The sequence below is a fragment of the Elgaria multicarinata genome, chromosome 2 (assembly GCF_023053635.1).
Source record: "Elgaria multicarinata webbii isolate HBS135686 ecotype San Diego chromosome 2, rElgMul1.1.pri, whole genome shotgun sequence".
NCBI lineage: Eukaryota > Metazoa > Chordata > Lepidosauria > Squamata > Anguidae > Elgaria > Elgaria multicarinata.
Window position 1 is genome coordinate 37,665,362 of NC_086172.1, and position 19,291 is coordinate 37,684,652.

At 43.3% G+C, this 19,291-nt stretch overlaps 1 protein-coding gene across 2 annotated transcripts in view; it reads right to left on the reverse strand.

Annotated features, from left to right (window-relative positions):
* Positions 1–3,340: 3,340 nt before the first annotated feature.
* The window catches only part of UBE2E3 (ubiquitin conjugating enzyme E2 E3), a 110,880-nt gene continuing 94,929 nt past the window's right edge, over positions 3,341–19,291 (reverse strand). For both annotated transcript variants that reach the window (XM_063116301.1, XM_063116299.1), the window contains exons 4-6: positions 11,010–11,142; positions 6,935–7,082; positions 3,341–4,065 (exon numbers count right to left, since the gene is read on the reverse strand). In XM_063116301.1, the coding sequence (XP_062972371.1) occupies positions 3,968–4,065; positions 6,935–7,082; positions 11,010–11,142 (379 nt within the window). In that variant the 3' untranslated portion in view covers positions 3,341–3,967. The remainder of the gene's footprint in view (positions 4,066–6,934; positions 7,083–11,009; positions 11,143–19,291) is intronic.

Consider the following 19,291-nt stretch of genomic DNA (forward strand, 5'->3'; position numbering starts at 1 on the left):
ATAGCCCATAAACAGCTTTGCCCACCGCAATGAGAAATGCCAATTGTTTGCAGCAAATTGTTTGCTTCTACCAATTGACTACTAAGGACATATTTTACACTGATTTTTACTGAGCTGTTAACAAACCCCTCTCACATGATGAGTAAGAATGGCTTTTGGTTGCGAGATCAATGGTTCAGTTGTCGTTTGAGCCTCCTTTCAGAGTATGTAGGTATTATACGTCAAGTAACATCGCTCTGGAAGTCATATCCTGAGACCACAGATCTTACAACAGCCTTCTCCAAGCTGGTGTTCTCCAGATGTTTTGGGTCACAATTCCCATCATCCCTGATTGGTCATGCTGCTCAGGACTGATGGGAATTGTAGTCTGAAACATCTGGTAGGCACCAGGTTGGGGAAGGTTATCTTATAGAGACAAGAGAATATAAGACATCTTGAAGTCTCCATAGCGAAGTATTTAAGAGATTTAAAAATACTGAAATTCAATTATCCATAAAAGCACGTAAGTGTTTGACAAGAGGTGCTCCAAAAAATTCCAAAACATGCACAGCAGCTTTGGTGGGTTAGGGCCCAAGAGACTCAGCAAAGTAGTCATTAGGAAGCAATTCAATTTTTCTTTCCTTGTTTGGGCTTTGTCGCCACTTGATAGCGAACTTATAAAGAACAGAAGAGTAATTAATTGCTACCGATCAAGTATCTAGAATTCATGGCTGTGTCTTGGGCCCAAATCCATACATTATCCTCCTGGGTCAATGGCTTGCACTGGTAATGTATGGATGCTTTGATTACATGGCTAATTTCCATGTCAGTGTCAGTTACCCTAACGGAGGAGGAGGGAACAGTGATGTGAAAAACTATCCCTGTAATAAAAGCTGCCCACATGATTGAAACAGCCATATACGATGGATGTACTGGTGGAGCCAATCAGAGAAGGAGGGGAGCAGATTGGGGTTGAAATCATGTTGCAAAACTAATGTACGGATCAGGCCTTCCTTGTAGAGAAAGGGTACAACCTACCAGGAAACTATCCTATGTAATCCCCACTGAAGCAAATGGGAACTGCAGGCTTTTGGGGAATCCCATTCATTTCACTGGGGCTTGTGCAGGAGATCTTCTCACTGGATCATGTTCAGAACTACTTGTCCCTGGCCATTCAGAAGACACCTTAAACCACGGCTTTAACCATGGTGGTTAAGCCAGAAAGCCTTATTCACTGTGGTTAAAGCCATGGTTTAAGGTGTCTTCTGAACACAGCCTGGCTTTCTGGCTTCACCACCATGGTTAAAGCCGTGGTTTAAGGTGTCTTCTGAACAGGGCCATTGAAACCTACATTTCACTCATAAAAGTGGATTTTGCCACTGCAGTGTTTTCCTCCCCCCGCCGTTTTATTTTTTTAAAAAATGTTATAGTTCCAGATCAATAATATGCTACTTATTCCACTTTGAGGGAAGCTGGTAAACAGAGCCTGCCATCATGCTGCTTTGGAAGAGTTTAATGTGATTCGATAGGTTGGAACTTTAAACTGAAATCTAAAGCACTGAACGCCCTGTGCTCTGATAAAAGTTGAGAACATAGCGGCAAAATCCACAGCAACTTTTATGGAAACAAAACTGAGCCCCCAGGTTTGAAGACCTCTGCATTTGATCCTGCAAAAGCTAGCTTATTTATGGGAAATTATTGCTGGGGAAGGCAGGCCAAATAGTGTAAAATCCAATAGGAAATTGGATGGGCTGCTCATTCACACTGGAAATGCAATGAAATAGCAAGACTCCTGCCCCCAGGAACCCATTGCCCTGGTCAACAATGGGTGAATACAGATGATCATTTATCAAGAATTAATATACAGTAGAGTGCATGTAAATCCTTGGCAAGCTGGTTGTGTTTATTGTTCTTCTAAACAGGGAAAAGAATCGTACCATTCACTCTCTTAACTTCACTGCGTTTCTAAGCAGGTGTGGAAGGCTGGTAAAGCCTCCGGAACATTTGCCCAACCAATAGGACAGGAGTGAGCAACTTCGGGAGCTCAGGGATCCATTTCACCTCCCCCCTAGATCCCCTCAAGAGCTGCCCCTGCCCCATGGGTGCTGAAAAATAAATTTAAATATTTTTTTAATGGCATCTGTAGTAGTTGCAGAGTGACCCAAGGGCCAAAATTAGCTTGTTTGCAAGCTACTTCTGACCATTTTGGTGTGCTACGGTGGCTACGGAGCACCAAAAAGGTCAAAATTAGTTGGCAAATAAACTCATTTGATGTTTTTGGCATTTCATAGCCACAACAGACACCATTCCCCACCCCCAATAATAATTTTAAAAGGGGACAGTGTGGGCTAGAGGGAGCTGTGGACCACATCCTGCCCCCCTCTGCAATAAGAGATGAACAGTTTATCAGATTATTACATGCACACTTGGCAAGGGATCATCTTACTATTCACCCATTGTGCCAAACTCATTTGCGCTGCAATATTGAAAGATTAAACATTAAGCATTAAATTCTATTCATCCTTCAAGGAAAAAGCAAGGGCCAAACTACAGGTGACACAGAACACATCACTTGCAGGTGCATGGATGTTTTTTAAAAATATGGCAAATAGCAGGCCGAGGAGAGGGGATTTTCAACGGGACCGCAGGGAGGGCTGGTTGAGTTCTTTCCTTCCTTGCTGTGGTCCCACCAAAAAAGGCTCCCATCCTGCTATTAGCAGAGGTTGGGGTGAGATCTCATTGGTGCCAATAAGAGCTTCCTTCCTCAGGCTAATAGGAGTTGGGGAGGGGAGATTTTTTTTGGGATGAGTAGGGGGAGGAAAGGGCTAAGCCCACCTTCCAAAATGCCATGGTTTGATCCTGACCAGCCCCTCCCTGCACCTGTTCACCATTGTATTGATTTAACATATTTATATCCCTCCTTTGTGCCACCAAACAGGCTTCCGTTCCATGGCAGCTGTCAATAAGTGAGATGATGATGATGATGATGATGATGATGATGATGATGATGATGATACATCAAAGACTCATTTTTAGAAGTAGTGGCTTAGGGGATGGGTGGGGCAGGGGAGGGGATGGTGATGGAAAATGTCCACTCCCCAGACCTTAGGTGACGCTTCTTCTGCTTAGACCTTGAAACACATGACCGCAACTACAAGTGACATGTTTAGCATCTCATGAAGCTTGGCCTTAAAAAGAACTGGGCAGAATTAAACCTGAAGTAGAAGCTACATGGTCTTACGCTTGGGCCTTTCCTTCCTTATGCTAGTCTTCCGTGAGGATCTGTGTAGAAACAGCCCTGCCTTCTAATCAATTACAGCATGCTCCGATTTTAATTTCAAATATGAGAACAAAGCAGCTCTTCCTTAGGGAACATGTTTATTGTGTTTGAGATGATACACTGGATGCTCTCTGAGCTACAAGGTGGGTGGTGATGGAAGGGGAAGGGCTTGGGGGGGGAAGAATCCCTTTCATTACAAACTGACAAAGGTAAAAGTTTAAAACAGTTTTCACAACAGCATGTACCACATATCGGAAATAGATCTGGGCTTAATACAAATGACGTAATTCCTAGTCATCTACAGCTACCTTTAATAACTTGATACAGATAATGGGTTAGGCTAAAATGCACTATAATATTTGGTTGACTTCAGGAACGGTTTCCTTAGTTACATCACAAAATACATTTTGATATCCCAAAGAAGCAAGACTTGCAAGTAGGCATTTTAAACATAACTAATCTACAGCTACAAAGTTCTACTCTTGATAGCATTTACCTTTTGGGGGGTGGGTGAGGGTGGGGAGGGGAGGGGAGGGGGGTTCAGGAGGGAGGGAAAGCGGTATCCCAATCTTCAAAAGGATAAAAGCAGAGAGTAGAATCAGTATAACATATACACAGAAGTCCGTATTGTAAAGGCTATAAAGATTGGTTGCACACTGCAAGGCGGCGTCCCTGCACCTTCACACTGCACAAAGTCGTCGGCGTCGCTTATGTTGCGTACCTCTTGGTCCACTGTCTGGCTATCCTGTCATGTTCTGCTCTGTTGGTCAGGTACTGCGTGGCTATGCTTCCCACCAGAGGATCAGCTGCGAGAGATTGGCAGGCCGCAAGGGAGAAGAGGGAGACGGCATGTTAGGGGCCATTCTATTAACAGACACACCAACGCGGCCCTGGCTTATTGCACCACGCAGGGTCTCCAGTTGGCTGCACCCACGGGATACCTAATGCCACTGTGACTCTTAAGCATGGCTCATGGCAAAGGTTATTCACGGCTGGCAGAGGGACGCTGGAAACTGTGGTCCAACGCAGCAGATGGGGGAAGGCTGGTCTACACCAAACAGCAGAATCCGCGAGAGCACACTTCTCACTGGCTGGACCATTTCAGACTGCAGGAGGGGGCGGCGAGGGGAGGGCGAGGGCTTGGCGTGTGTGTTTAGGAGGGTGGCAGGGAGCGTTGGGGGTGGGGCAAAAGAAGGTCGGGGGCCACTCTAAGTGGCGTGAGCCAGTGTGCATGATAGGGCTGGTGGCAGGAATGGCTGGTTGCAGGGATGGATGACCTATTGGACTGGAGCCAGAGAAATGCCAATGGAAGGGGTAGGCACAGCCGCCTTCCATGAGCAAAGCTCCTCTTAATGGAAGAGGCCTCCATTTTTGGCCATCCCCACTACCCCCTCAGACCTCCCTCCACCACAGCCTACAGTTCGATGACCCTTGACAGAGGCTTTGGGCCAGGGGGAGGAGGGGGTGGGAAAGTCCCTTTCCTCCCACCCACATCCACTGGCGTTTCTCTGGACTCAACCCATTCTGTTCATATGCAGCCCAATAGCTACTTTTGCAAGGGAAAGGCAGGCTCAGGAAGGGGATTTGGAGCAGCAAAATGACAGGAGGCAGAGCGGCTTACCCTTTCCCTGCCTGCTCAGCAGTACCCCCTATGGGTTCCCAACTGCATGTTTTCTAAATCTGAAGTCCATTTGGAGAGGAGAAGTGGCAAGTAAGGAAAGTGTGAAGCATCCCTCAGTGTTTCGCCACTCCGAATCTCCTACCCTGAAACGGCTCTTCCCTAGGAAAACGCCACCTTCGGCCTTCTGTTACATGCATATACATGTAGTCCTGAGCCGAGAAATACTGTGGCTTTTACAAAATATAGATAGATAGATGGATAGATAGATACATGCATAATCCAGACATGCACACCTGTTTGGAGAAAGGAGTCTAGGGTAGCCTTCTTACTGATAGGCTATTGTTTCCTGTGTGCTGGGGGTAGGGGTAGGGGGAATTCAAAAGTGTGACTCTACTGTAGTCTAAATTAGTACAGTCCTGGGCCAAATTTATTGCAACAGCTTCCACCCAACTTGGTGCCTTCCAGATGTGTTCGGACTACAACTCCCATAATTCCCAGCCAGCATGGTGTCTGCCACGCAAAGCAACACACCTGTAATTTTGAAGGAGAAAGTGCACACATGGCAAAACCTAACACAGAGGCTTTCATCTGTTCACCCTCCCTTTATGATGGAATAGTTAACATTTCTTTTAAAGCCTGGGAAACAGGCTATGTCCAGATGTTAAGAGAATTTTCCTGTAGCCATAACAATACAGAGGTCAGGCAGGAAAACCATGCCATTTTGTTTGTGGCAAAGCTGACTCTGTCCAGTTTCACATGCCGGAAATTATAGCTTTAGCAATAATCTCACTCATATATGACATTTTAGGATTACATTTGAAGGTATTATGTATTTTGTGTTTTTGCTTATCGTGTCTATCACAGCCTACTGCTGATACAATGGACTTTTCCACCTCTACCCCATGGTGCTCCTGAAAAGCCTCTCTGGAGGGGGTCAAGAAATGGATCTTGATGGGCTGCAGTGGGAATGATAACTGGGAGAAAAATGGGTAGTGGCAGCTTGTGCGAGCCGAGCTCTGGATCCAAGCAGAAGTCTTTCTTGAAATCCTCCTGTATTTCATGACTGAGGGTATGCTGGCGCTGGACAGCCCTGTAATGGATTTGAATGTGCAGAAACAGCACATGATACAGTCCAAGATGGGTTACACAATTTCATATTGTAGATACGGGGGAGGGGGGGAGGGGAGGAGGGAACGACACACAGGGAGGTCTCCCTGTACATGGAAAGGTCGCCCAGCAGGAAGGTTTTGCCATTTGTGATTTAAGCCTGATGGCCCTGAGTGTGTATTCTGCCATTCAACTCAATGCAGAGTGTGGATCAATGCCAGCTCTATGGCAGAGCCGAAATATTCAGAGAATTAAAAATAACAAACAGCATCCATTCCCAGGCCATAGGTTTAAAAAGCAAAACAGCATGAGTTTTACTTCATCCTAGTCTGAGATCTCACGTTTATGGATTGTTTTTACACAGTGACCCTGTTCAGATGACACCCTAAGCTATGGTTAGGCCGCTAATGTAGCAAATGGCTAGCGAGCGGGTTTAAACCGTGTCATGTAGCGAAGGAGGGTGTGGCCTGGTGTGGTGTAAGATGTCCATGTAAAATCTGGCTCCTTCAGAGCCCTCCAAAAATGTGTAAGTAGAATGAATATCTGCTCATAAAAACACATCTAAAAACAGTTTGCTAAGTGGGGGAAAGTCCATGTGCCAAGTGGGATCAAAGGCGAATGATTGAGCTCAACATTATGGCTTAGATGTTTAGATGAAATGCTAAGCCATAATGCTTGGCTCAAAACTGTGGCTTTGCATGTCATCTGAACAGGGTCACAGTCGATTAATAATACCTTTGAATAATTGTTGATGACTAAGTGTGCAATCCTATGCATGGTCAGACCGGGGGGAGGGGGGGGGGGGAGAAAGTCCTACAACCCCCAGCATCCCCTAGCCACCAGGGATTGTGCCCTAAGTACAGGAATTGTGTTGGCTCTACGTGCCGCACAATTGGTAACACCTGCTTTTGCTCCTAAAAAATGAAATAAAAAAAGCATCGCCTTACCAGGATTGCAGTCTGTCAAGAGGGAACAAATAGACAGCAAAACCTTTGAAATAGTCAAAGCAGGGCTCCAGTTGTCTTTCAGAATATCCAGACAGATGACTCCCTGACTGTTGATATTGCAGTGGTAGATCCTAGTACGGAAGGTAACCTAAAGGTAGAAGAGCAAAAGATGGGGAGGGAGGGAGGGAGGAGAAAATCACCATTACATGTTCTTCATCCACAGCTTGTTACCAGTCCTTTGAAACCTGCTTTGAATTATTCACCCTCAGTGGGAGAATACTTCTATAGAGACCTTTCTTTTTTGGGTTGCTCATTCTGTAAGACTCATCTAAAAAGTGACCCCCCCCCGCCCCGCACTTAGCAAGCAGCTGTCTTATTCATGTCCGCCATGTACATCTCAACGTTAAAAGCTTTATTGTGGCTTTTTCTGGCAAGCCTACAGCATTTTTAAATCCAACTTTTTTAAAAACAACAAGCATAGCATAAGAATATTTTACATTATTCTTGTGTACTTGGGAGATATGTGTATCTACATTTAAATAAAAGGGGGTGAGGGTTCAACTCAGATGCCTCGCTTCCATTCAATTCCATTACATGTGAGGCCCACAGTGGTGGCTTAGCTTTCAAGGGTGAAAGAATAAAGTCCCACAACCCCCTGCTTTCTCCAACATCAAAGAGGGAGTAAGCCTACCCTCCCTTGGCATGGACTTCCACAGCTAGGGAGCGGCCACCGAGAAGGCCCTATTTTGCATTGCCACAAAGCGCTCCTCTGAAAATGCTGATCTTGAAAGGAAGTCCTCACTGTGTGTGTTGTGGGTCTGTGGAACATGACATTTGACAGACCCTGGGGATGCCTAAACCTATTACATATAGAACATGCTTTGCAACAGTGAAATGCCCAGAGTTAACATTCTTTTGGTAATCTTTTGTTGATGGGACGTGGAACACTGTTTCATGGAACTTGACAAACACATTTTTTCACAACTTTCCTTTTAGGTCAGGGATGAGCAACTTGTGGCCCACCAGATGTTTTGGCCTACAAAACATCATCATCTCTTACCATTGGTTGTGCGAGGCAGGGTTGGTGGGAGTTGTATGCCGAAACATCTGCAGGGCCACAAATTGCCCACCCCTATGTTCGACGGAACTATAATGTGTGAAGCATGCTCTGCTTTAACTTGTGTCATCATTCTGCTCTAATTCACTCTAGTACTGATCTTCTGTACAAATGTGGCACAGAGTTTAAATGCATTAGTTGCAGAACAAATACTTTATGGCATAAAGGATAATGTACATCTTAATGGCACCACACACTGAAGCAAAACAAAAGAGTCTTTGGAAGTTTGAAGGTAAAATCCTTGCGGGGGAGGATGGAAATTACACAGAGTTGTATCACTCCAAGTTCAAGACCAGTTTGTTTAGTTTTTTTTAAGTTTGTCTCAGCCTTATTTTATTTATTTATTTACTTAAATTAGTTATTTACTTACTTTGCATTGCTATGAGATGAAAGATACACTGAGGAGAGACAGTGACCTGCTTCGCACATCACATAGACAAAATATGTGTTTAACCCATAGACCAACTATTGGTTAACAACCCAAAGTTTTAACCCAACAATTATCTATGGTTTGGCACTGGGTGAAAACTCTCACAGGCTCCCACTGTACTCTGGCAATTCATGGGTTAAACAACCCACAAATTGTCGTTACGTGCGAAGCGGTTGAATGAGTAGGATACAGAGAGCTGGACAATTACTTCTGCACATCCTCACAGCCCTGCTGTGTCAGACCAAAGGCCTATCTAGATCAGTATCATTTCCCCCAGTGGCCAATCAGATGCCTCTGGGAAGCCACAAGCAGAATATGAGTGCAATAACACATCAAAGTGAAGCTTTGGACTGGTGTTTTTCAAACAGCAGGCCCCCTACCACATGGCCAATGGATTTTAAAACTGATAGTCCCTTTCAAATGCAGGTTATGATATGGTATGAGAATTTGAGAGTTTTTAAAGAAAAGTTAAAAAAAAAACAAAAAAACCTACTGGGCATGCCAAATCCCTTTGAGCCTGCCTAAAATAGTTATTTGGATCCCACCCAGAATACACAACTTATTAAGACAAGGCAGGATAACTGGGCAGGGGTGGGAGGCGGGGGCGAGAGACACAACCCTCTGCCACTTGATTTCTACAACATGTGTCAAACAGATTAACTAGCTTAGTAAGCCTAACATTTGGTCTATTTGTTCAATACCAGATTTTGAATCTTCTTCATCGAACATCTGCTTAGCAGCTGCAATTTTTGAACAAACATTTATGCTGGCATAAAAAATCTATAACATATGAGCAAGCACATAAGATTTTAGTTTACGCTTGGGACAATTTTAAGTACTAGATTTGGCGTGCTTTTTCTTTCTTTTTTAAAAAAGAAGCGGTCAAACAAATCGCTAGCATACACATCATTTTGCAAAATGATAATTGATTTCAACACTTAATTTTCCTTTGGTAGAACTTTACCAGTATCAAGACAGTTATTCCTTTGTAGTTTCTTATATTTTTGGATAATTCATATCGAGACATCATCCTTGAAACAGAAGCTTCCCTCTGTGAGATTTTGATCTCCCAATTATTTAACCTACTTCACTGTATAATTACGATTTTGACAATTGCTACCAGAATTACTGGTAGAAATCATGCAGTTTTCACTCATCAAAGGCACATTATTTGAGAATATTAAACAAGATTACAATTCAGCACATATTTTATAAACACTTAAGTACTGCTGAAATCAGCAGGACATGAGTGTCTATGACTCTACACAAGGTTCCAATAAATATCCTATTGTTCTCAACCTGTCAATTTACTCATTACTTAGTTTTCTCTGGGTCAGATTGATACTTAGGCCTTAGCTAGACCTACCTGCTATCCCACGACGGAGGAGGGAAGATCTCGTGTTGTGTTTAACACGAGATCCCTCCTCTGTTTACACGCGATGACCTCAGAAAGAGAGGCGTCGCGCCCGCCATTTTCTTTTAAAGGGCAAGCAGCGCACGAACGCTCGTGCGCAAAAAGTAAGTCCTTTTTTAAATTTAAATTACTTTCCCCGCTCCCCCCACCCTACCCCCAATGGGCGCAGCGCTCCTGAGGAGTGGCTCCTGGCTCCTCGTGAGGAATCGCACGGAGCCGGGTCAACCCGCAGCAGCCAGCCACATGTTCCGCGGTCTCAGGCTCACTCGACCAAGGGTTGGTGGGAGAGGGGGAGTTAAAAAGGGTCTTTGGGAATGCTTCCTGTGTGTGCACACAGAATGGAATCATGTCCTTAGTCTTCCCCATTTTTGTCCCTAGGAAAGTCTGGTAAAAAGTTACTGGCTGCGTTCGGACAACACAAAAGTCAGTGGTGGGTTAAAAGTCAACTCCATGGTTGATCATCGACAGGGTACTCCCTACACGACATGATTACATGGATTAAGGCCAGCGTCGAGTTGACTATTAATCAATTGTGTATTTAATTGACACATCCCTTGCCCTCTCTAACCCCTCAGTCCTCCTGTTGGTATCCCATCAGCCACTGCGAGTTCTGCCAGCTGGACTAGAGCGGCCGCTGCCACTTTGGTCACTTTTGCTAGGGGACTCTGTAGTCGCCAAAAATAACCAACTGTGTGTGACGAAATAGTCAACAGTGCCCGACACTCGACATGATAACCAACTTTTGTTCAAATAATCAGTTCTGCACAGCGTTGGTTATTCTGGCCGAATAACCAACAGTGGTGTGAAAAAGTCCCGACAGATGACACAATAACCCACCATTGACTATTTAACCCACTGTTGGTTATCGTGTCATCCAAACCCAGTCACTGTCAGCCTAAAGAGATTCATTTCCCACCTCCGGAAACTGTCAACGTGAATGTGTTCTGTAGTCCACTGAAGGCTTGCAGTCCTGGGCTATGCATGATGTTTGGAATTGTTTTGAGGGCAGCTGCCTCATCCCCTCATTTTGCCAACATACAAGAAAACTCATGACCCTTTTGTCCCGTTTCAGTTGAAGGTACACAGAAATATATAGACAACTCCATATTCTTACCTTTGGTGGTTTAAATGGGTAATCGGATGAAAATGTGATATCCAGAAAAAAGACGCCACCTTCGTATACAGAACCTGGGGGACCAAGGATAGTAGATCTCCATTCATAAATGTTATCACCTTTAGGCCCAGCGCTATTGAAATAAGAGAGAGGGGGAGGGGAGACAGAAAATGAGCTGGAGGCTGTGAGAGCATTTACATTCATTACTCATCTCGTCTTCAGTTGTTGTGAATGGCATCTGTTGCTGATATATATGGCGTGGTGCTTTTGTATGCGCTTGCTAGGAACGAAGAAACTGCACATCAACAGTGCTTCTGTCAATGTTTGCAACACAAGGCCCATCTTTGTCTTTTGTTAATATTTAGCTGTGTAGCCTTTTGTCTGCTGCTCTTTCCGGTGCATGGGGCAGACACGAAAGGGCGGGGGGATGCTTTAAACCACAAGGGCTCCAATTCAAGGCAGAGTTAAGCATACTTAAGACCATTCATCTGCCCATCACATTTTATATCCTACCCTTCCTTTAAGGAGCTCACGGCAGTGTATGTGGGATTATCCCAATTTATCCTCACAAACCCATGAAGTAGGTTAGCCTAAGGGAGAGTGACTTGCCTAAGGCACCCAGTAACCTCCAAAGCACAGTGGAGAGTTCAATCCAGGCCTCTTCAGTTCTATTCCAACTCTCTGTCCACCAAGGCTGCAACCCGATGTCCACTTGGCTGGGAATGAGCCCCACTAAACACAGTGGAGCTTACTTCTAAGTAAACTTGTATAGGAATGTGCTATTGCACACATGCCTAAAATGGACTTAATAGTGACCAATGGGTGCAATCCTTTCTGATGCTGCTGAAGCTGACAGCAAAACTCCCTATGAATGGCTCTGGAGTGCAAATTAATGCTTTGAAGTATCAAATGGAGCCATTCCTCCATGATAACATGTATCTCTTGATCCCACACTGCTCTTGTGGCTTTGATGTGCAATCAGTTCAGATCCATTTTCTAGGATCCAAGCATTCTACACACACTTCTTGAAAAATCTACACATTGTTCACTTGCTTCCTGAAAACCCTTTTTGACCTTCAGAATAAAGATGTAAAAGAATGGTGTTCTGATACTGCCATCCTGCAGAACATCACATTATGAGATGGTGAAAGCACTGAGAAAATTTATGGATTTGAGAGAGAGAGAGAGAGAGAGAGAGAGATCTACAGGCCATTTTAGACCCCAAGTTTTAGTATTATACAGCTGGTCATTTTGATAGATTTGAACTCTTGTTCAAGGATCCCTGAGATGGTTATTTTAAGGATGAATTTTCACCGCATTGCAACAAAGCAGCAGGGATGATACCACCGTTAAACTAAACCTAGGTCCCCTTGAAAAGCCAATTTCAACAGAAGGATAACTACTTTATAAATATGTCTGTAAAGGTACCAAAAAAAGCAATAAATATACTTTTAGGTTAATGCTTTAAGAATATCTACATATCTATATTTCTAAGAGGGCAGAATGTCCTTTTTTCCTCTTCCTTCGTGTTTTACATTTTATTCAAACACATGTGGTGCTGGTTTTAACCTATAAAGCCTTACAAGGCTTGGGACCACAATACCTGACGGAACGCCTCTCCCAACATGAACCTACCCGTACACTGCGCTCAACATCTAAGGTCCTCCTCCAAGTGCCTACTATGAGGGAAGCTCGGAGGATGGCAACAAGGGAGAGGAGCTTTTCAGTGGTGGCCCCTCAATTATGGAATGATCTCCCCAATGAGGCTTGCCTGACGCCAACATTGTTATCTTTTCGGTGCCAGGTCAAGACTTTTCTCTTCTCCCAGGCATTTAACAACATATGCTAAGTTAGTTTGTTTTTTAATGGACCCCAGAACTGTTGTTTTTTAAATGGATACTGTTGCTTTTATATTTTTGATGGTTTTAAATTTTGTATACTTTTTAATGTTCACTCTTTTTAACTTTTGTAAACCGCCCAGAGAGCTTCGGCTATGGGGATGGTATATAAATTTAATTAATTAATAAATAAATGTGGTAGACTTATCTCACCTCCATGCAATCTTTTTTTTTAGTAAGGCCTTTAAGAGAATTTAATATGAAATGTTATGATCACAAATTGTATATGGGAACATCAAAAGCCTTATTACATCATCCTTGGTAGTAGTAGTAGTAGTAGTAGTAGTAGTAATAGAAACCTGAATTCCATAGCTGTAAACAGCTATTTTTTAAATCATCATCAGCATTATTACTGAGCTGTTTTAGAGCTATGAAATTCAAGTTTCTAATTTCCAGAAGGGATTTAGCTGAATTATGCTGACTATAATATAGAAATAAAAAGATCTGAAATGGAAAAAATAAACTTTAGAATGTTTTTTGAGGGTGGGCTCCACTTCAAGAATAATATTTTTTGAGGGTGGGCTCCAGTTCAAGCCACAGTTTCATGGGTTTTCTGACCGCTGCCCCTCCTCTTCAGGCGCAATCATATGGGATGCGCTCAAGGGACTCATAATTCTTGGAACTGGAAGTCTAGCAGGGGCTTTGGGGAGCAGAAAGGAAGGAAGCTGGGGACGACTGGGGGTACCTCACAGCCCCATGTCCCCAGGCTCCTTCCCTCCCTGCCCCTAGGAATGCCTCCTTTCCCCCATCGCTACGTTCCATTTTATGAACATGGAGAGATAACCTGCAGGGTTTTCTCCGCGCCAACCACGATTGAGGGAGGGAGCGCAGTTTCCTAGCTCTATGCGACATCACCAGCCCTTTCACTAGGCCCGTCGCATAAACCCTTCTCAGGCCAAGCACCACCACTTGAAACTATGAGGGAAACAGGTTTAATATAGGATCTCTCTGAATCTACTGTGGGTATAATTTGTTGTAGATGTTTAATAACTGTAAGGCAGGTAAATAATGCCAAGCTGACACATATTTGGTAGCAAACAAAATAATAAGTTTATTGTTATTTAAAAGCTTTAAATAAAAATATAATACTTTCAATCCTGCCTAATCTAAACTCTCCACACACCAACCACCTCACTCTCTTCACACCAATCCTAAATCCCTAGAATCCAAACTCTTCAATAAACAACTCTCTCTCACACACACTCACTCACTCATCCCCCAAACTCTCTTTTTAAAAAATCTGTTTACAACAAAGGTGATGCAAATAAATGTTAGGAGAAATAAGGCTAAGGAGAGACATCAGGCCACAAGGCCTAAGTAATTCATGGGGACCTCAAACATCGCCCGTATTCCACTCTTCTACCTATATTTTCCAATAAAGAATAAGAATTATTATTATTTTAAATAATACAAAAAGTTGGAGCAATATAGAAAATATTTAAAACAAAAGTGGAGGGCATTGGGTTTCCTAATTAACTCTTGACATCCATTAAGCACATAGTGCTTAATTAGCGTTAGGCTTGAAAGTCAAATTTCTCTGGAACAATTCAATTTTGGCACAGGTTTCCTTAATGGCTATTTTATAGCTTAATGCAGAGGTTAGTGCTCCTATATCATCTGTCAGCCACCTTTCCTTCTAACACCTCTAATAGCTGGATGCAATTCAATCAGTTTAATGAAACAGCTGAATTGACTTAGCAACATATTTCAGCCAAATTAATCAGTCACAATTAAGGTTACAGCCTCTAGCTGTGTGCCAAACTACCTGGTAATCACTCAGAGAGTCAGAACAAGGGCATCTATCAATTAAATAGTCAAACATCTAAGAGCAATAATTCCTAAGTTACTATTTACAATCATCAGCTGCATTACCATTAGTGCCACTTAAAATGGTAAGGGTTGCTCACAGAGAGGGGCGAGTTTGCCGTAAAATTTCAGATGTTCTGACCCTGTCAGTGTAGAGGGCATTTTGCAGGAACCTGATCGTTCCGCCTAGCATCTGAGCTCAGGGTGGAGCTGTTCTCCCCCTGCCCACCCCCCAATTGTTAATTTTGTAGTGTTGGGATCCAGGTGGAATTGAGGTATTTGAAAGTGTGCATAATATAAAGGCACTGATGCCTTAAAAAGCAGTGGCTTTTTGTTCTGTTCTTTAAATGTGGTCTGATACGCTCAGGGGGTTATTCGGTGAGAACAATGGTGGGCCCACTTCCTTAGGATGACCACTGGACCACCATTACCAACCTTCCTTTGTAATACACAGCTGCAGGGCAGAATTAGGTGTGTTCTGTAGCACACTCTCAGTTGACACAAGGCAATAGAGAGACCTGGTGAGAGCCTTGTGTGTACCAAGTGTGTACCCTGGAATCCTCTGCAATGCACAGGAGAGAACGGCAGAAAAGCAGATGTGGAAAGTATTCTTCAAGACAGAATGTGTGTGTGTGTGTGTGTAAATCACTGCCCTTAAAAGCCTGGTGAAATGGCACCAGATTCTGGTACACAGTGGTCCATTTATACACACATACCATCTGACTGTGTTGTCTACTCTAACTGCAGCATCTCCCCAGGAAATATTCCCATCACCTGCTACCTGATACTTTGAACTGGAGATGAGGTGGTGGGCTCTCCCACCCTAGAGGCATTCAAGAGGCAGCTGGACAGCCATCTGTCAGGAATGCTTTAAGGTAGATTCCTGCAAATGAGCAGGGGGTTGGACTCGATGGCCTTGTAGGCACCTTCCAACTCTACTCTGATTCTATATCTATGATTGAACCAGGGATTTCTGCATGCAAAGCAGGTGCTCTATCACAGATCTATTGGCTTTCCTCTTGTTCCATGTGGATCCTATTTTATTGCATTTACGTAACTTATACCCTGCATTTTTCACCTCTCCCTTTTTGGGAGGCCCAAAGTGACTTACAGATTCATAGAAACTCTTTCTAATTTAAAACAGTCTAATGCAGTCTCTTCTCAAATGTTTTTTTATCCCGGAAAACAATTTATCTTGTAAAAGCTGGCTGGAATGGGAAGCTAGAGACATTGCATCAGTCCAATGCAAAGAGTAAGATGAATTGTATCCAGAGGTGCTGAGGAAAATCACTTTTATTCAAAAAAAGACCAAATGCATTTTGAGATGTAAAGCTCTACCTTTACATTCTTGCTGATTTCTTTTTCTCCGCTTAGAGAGGCAGCAACTAAACCAGAATTCACTTTTAGAATCCTGAGAATCTCTGCTTTGAAACTGTTTCAAAGATCAACAGAGCCTCTGTGCCCCTCCCCCCTGTCTCCCTCTAGTCCTCTAAGGCAGTGGTTCCCAATTAGCTAAGTACTGCGGACCCCTTGTTTTTCAAATGCCAAGCCATGGACCCCCTACTTTTGAAAATTTTGTTATCTCTATGGTAGCTACCTGTGCGAAGCAATTTTTTGGAGAAAATAGGGTAGCCCCTAATAAGCCAAGTATTTTAGGTATACTAAAAAACAGACCATAACATCTGTGATATTACCACGCAAAAATGACAATGATTTAGTTAGGAATATAAAGACAATTTAATTTTACTAACGTCTAGTTTACAATTGAATGACATGTCTAGCATCTACTAAACCTAAACATGATGGGAGAAATCATGCCTCTTTTGTCCCGAACAATCCCTTCCACATCCGGTTCAATATTTCCTACTTTTAATCTCAAATCTGGATCAACATCGATCTGATTTCTATGCTTGTTCTTCATATAACAAAAGGCTGAAAATGATTGTTCACAAAGATATGTGGAACAAAAGGGAACTAGATGTTTCAAAGCTTTTTCACTTAAATTCTTATAATCAGGAAAAACCTTCACCCAGAATTGGTCCAGTCTATATTCTTTGAAAAATGATTTCAATGAACCATCACAAGTTACGTCAACAAGTGCATCTTGCTCTTCCGCAGATAGAGTTGTTAGTTGTACATCACCACATTCAAAAGGATTCCTTTACCATGAGTTTTCAAGATTAGGTGCAGGGAAGTAATCTCTGAAGCTAGTCGCTAAATCACGCAGGTGCTTTTGCGCATGATGTCACCGTCGAAGCAAATGGAGCGCGGGAGACGGCATATATTTTTTTTATTAAAATGTGGACCTTACAGAGCTAATATGTGAATGGTGCCATGGACCCCCTGGGTGGGTCCGCGGACCACCAATTGGGAACCACTGCTCTAACGCCAAGGATCATATGTTTCCCTCCGTTCAAAGCTTGGAAACTTATATGTTTGGATCCAGCTTCTTTATCACCTGTGGGAAGCATTCCCCAAGTGGAGTTCTGCAAAAAATGTTCCTCCCAGGAGAAGGGGGCAGGCAACCTTTGCAAATTCCCTCCTCGTTTTTCAACCCTCTGTGTCATCTCCCCGCACCCAAGACCCATTCCAGAAGGTCCCTATTCAATCAAAATCATTATTAATTATTATCCATTGATGCAGCTGTTTGAAATTAGGTTTCATAAAGCTATACCTGGAAAGGCAAAGTCTTTCTTGCTTGCTGAAAGGCAGGCAGCAATGGGGACAGGCAAACTCGTTTAGGCATGTTGTTTCAAGGACTTGGCACCACCACAGAAAAGGCCATGTCCATAATGCTCACCCAGTGTAACTCACTCAGATGGCATAGGATGGGACACACGGTACAAGACTCAGTAGGTTTATTGCACAAGTCCAGTAAATCTGTATTATTTATTACAGAGATATCTTGTCTTCCCTCCAAAGAGCTCATGGTATACATAGTTCCCCATTCTCCGTTTTATCCTCTCAATAACCCTGTGAGGTAGGTTAGGTTGAGTCTCTGTGTGTGTGTATTTGAGTGAGAGTGAGTGAGAGAGAGAGAGAGAGAGAGACTGGCCAAAAGTCACCCAGTGAGCTTCATGGTTGAGTGGGAATTTGAACCTGTGTCCATCTGCCATTACATCACATTGGCTCATATGATTAAATTCATACAATGGTGAGAGCACACCCATGTTGTTTGTCCACAGCATCTGGTAATCAGAGGTATTCTGCCTCTGAACATGGCGGTTCTATATAACTGACACAGTTTATAGCCACTGATAGGACTGTATGTACATTGTCCCTCTAAAATGCCAACTTTTTTGGTGTTCATTTGAACCACCCATGTCAACAGAATTGATATCTTCCATCATCCCCAGAAGCATCTATCCCCCTCTTTTTCTTTTACTGATCATCTAGCCCGAAGAAGAGTTCTGAGGAACTCAAAAGCTTGCTCATTACTTTGTTCACCACCATCACAACCACCACAAAAAAAGTAATACACTACGGTTGCTTTTGGGGTTCTTTTCTAATGGACCAGCATAGCTATTTGCAAGGTTTGTCTACGGTGGCATTAAATCAAACAAGTTAATGAAAAAGTACTTCAAAGCAGGGCTCAGATCCAGAGCATTGTCGGGGATGAGTTAGTTGTTACCTATTTGTAAAATACTGAGAATTAAGAAACGGAAGCATTTGGTGTTTTCCTCAGCAATGCACGGCCTGCTTGTTGAAGACTGGCTGTATTTGTTGCAGGTCTGGGAAAAGCAGGGAGAAGATTAGACACCTGGGAGAAAATGGACAGTATAGAATTTGATGTTCAATTTTTATGTATCCATGGCAGGGCCATTCAATGTAAGATGCTTGTCCTGGGGGAACGGTGGCATAGACTGAGTTTATAAACAACCCAGTGCCAGACAGGTTCCTTTGCAATAGTCCTATTACATACTTGTCAGCTGTATTTTACCTTTAATAATTGCACTTAAAACCCAAGTCCTTATCATTCTCATCACATAATAGCTGGATTAGGATAACAAAAGAAAAGAGAAATAAAGCACAGCTAAGCAGGTGATCTGACATAAAATTCAAAGGCTTTAAAAGCAAGAACTGTGATGAGAACCTGCCTGGACCCACAGAATGGTAATAACTGGAGCACATGTGAACCGCTGAGATATGAGCTAATCGCTGTCTAAGTCCCACCTCACAGGGCAGCTTCAGATACTGAGACTGAAAATGCTCCCAAGCCATTCACATGGGCAGGTACATGTAAGGATGGTTCACACATCTCTTTCACTGTTGGTCAGTGAAAAGAAGAAGAGACCAGGAGAAGGCCGCAGGAATGAGTAGGAGATACCCACTCACAGTCCCTCAACAGCAGTGAAGAGCAAAGCTCAATGAACAGCTCCACAATACCACCTGTTTGAGTTCCTTCAAATCTCCCCTCAAAACCCACCTTAAGCCTTTGGCACAAGGCTAGTCTCCATACCCCCATGTGACTCTCCCTGAGTACCCTTCTATCATTCAAGCCACATGATGGAAATGATCACATATTTGCCCCCTTTATCGCTGCCGTCAGTGTTAATTAAGTGGGACCTTCAACAAAAT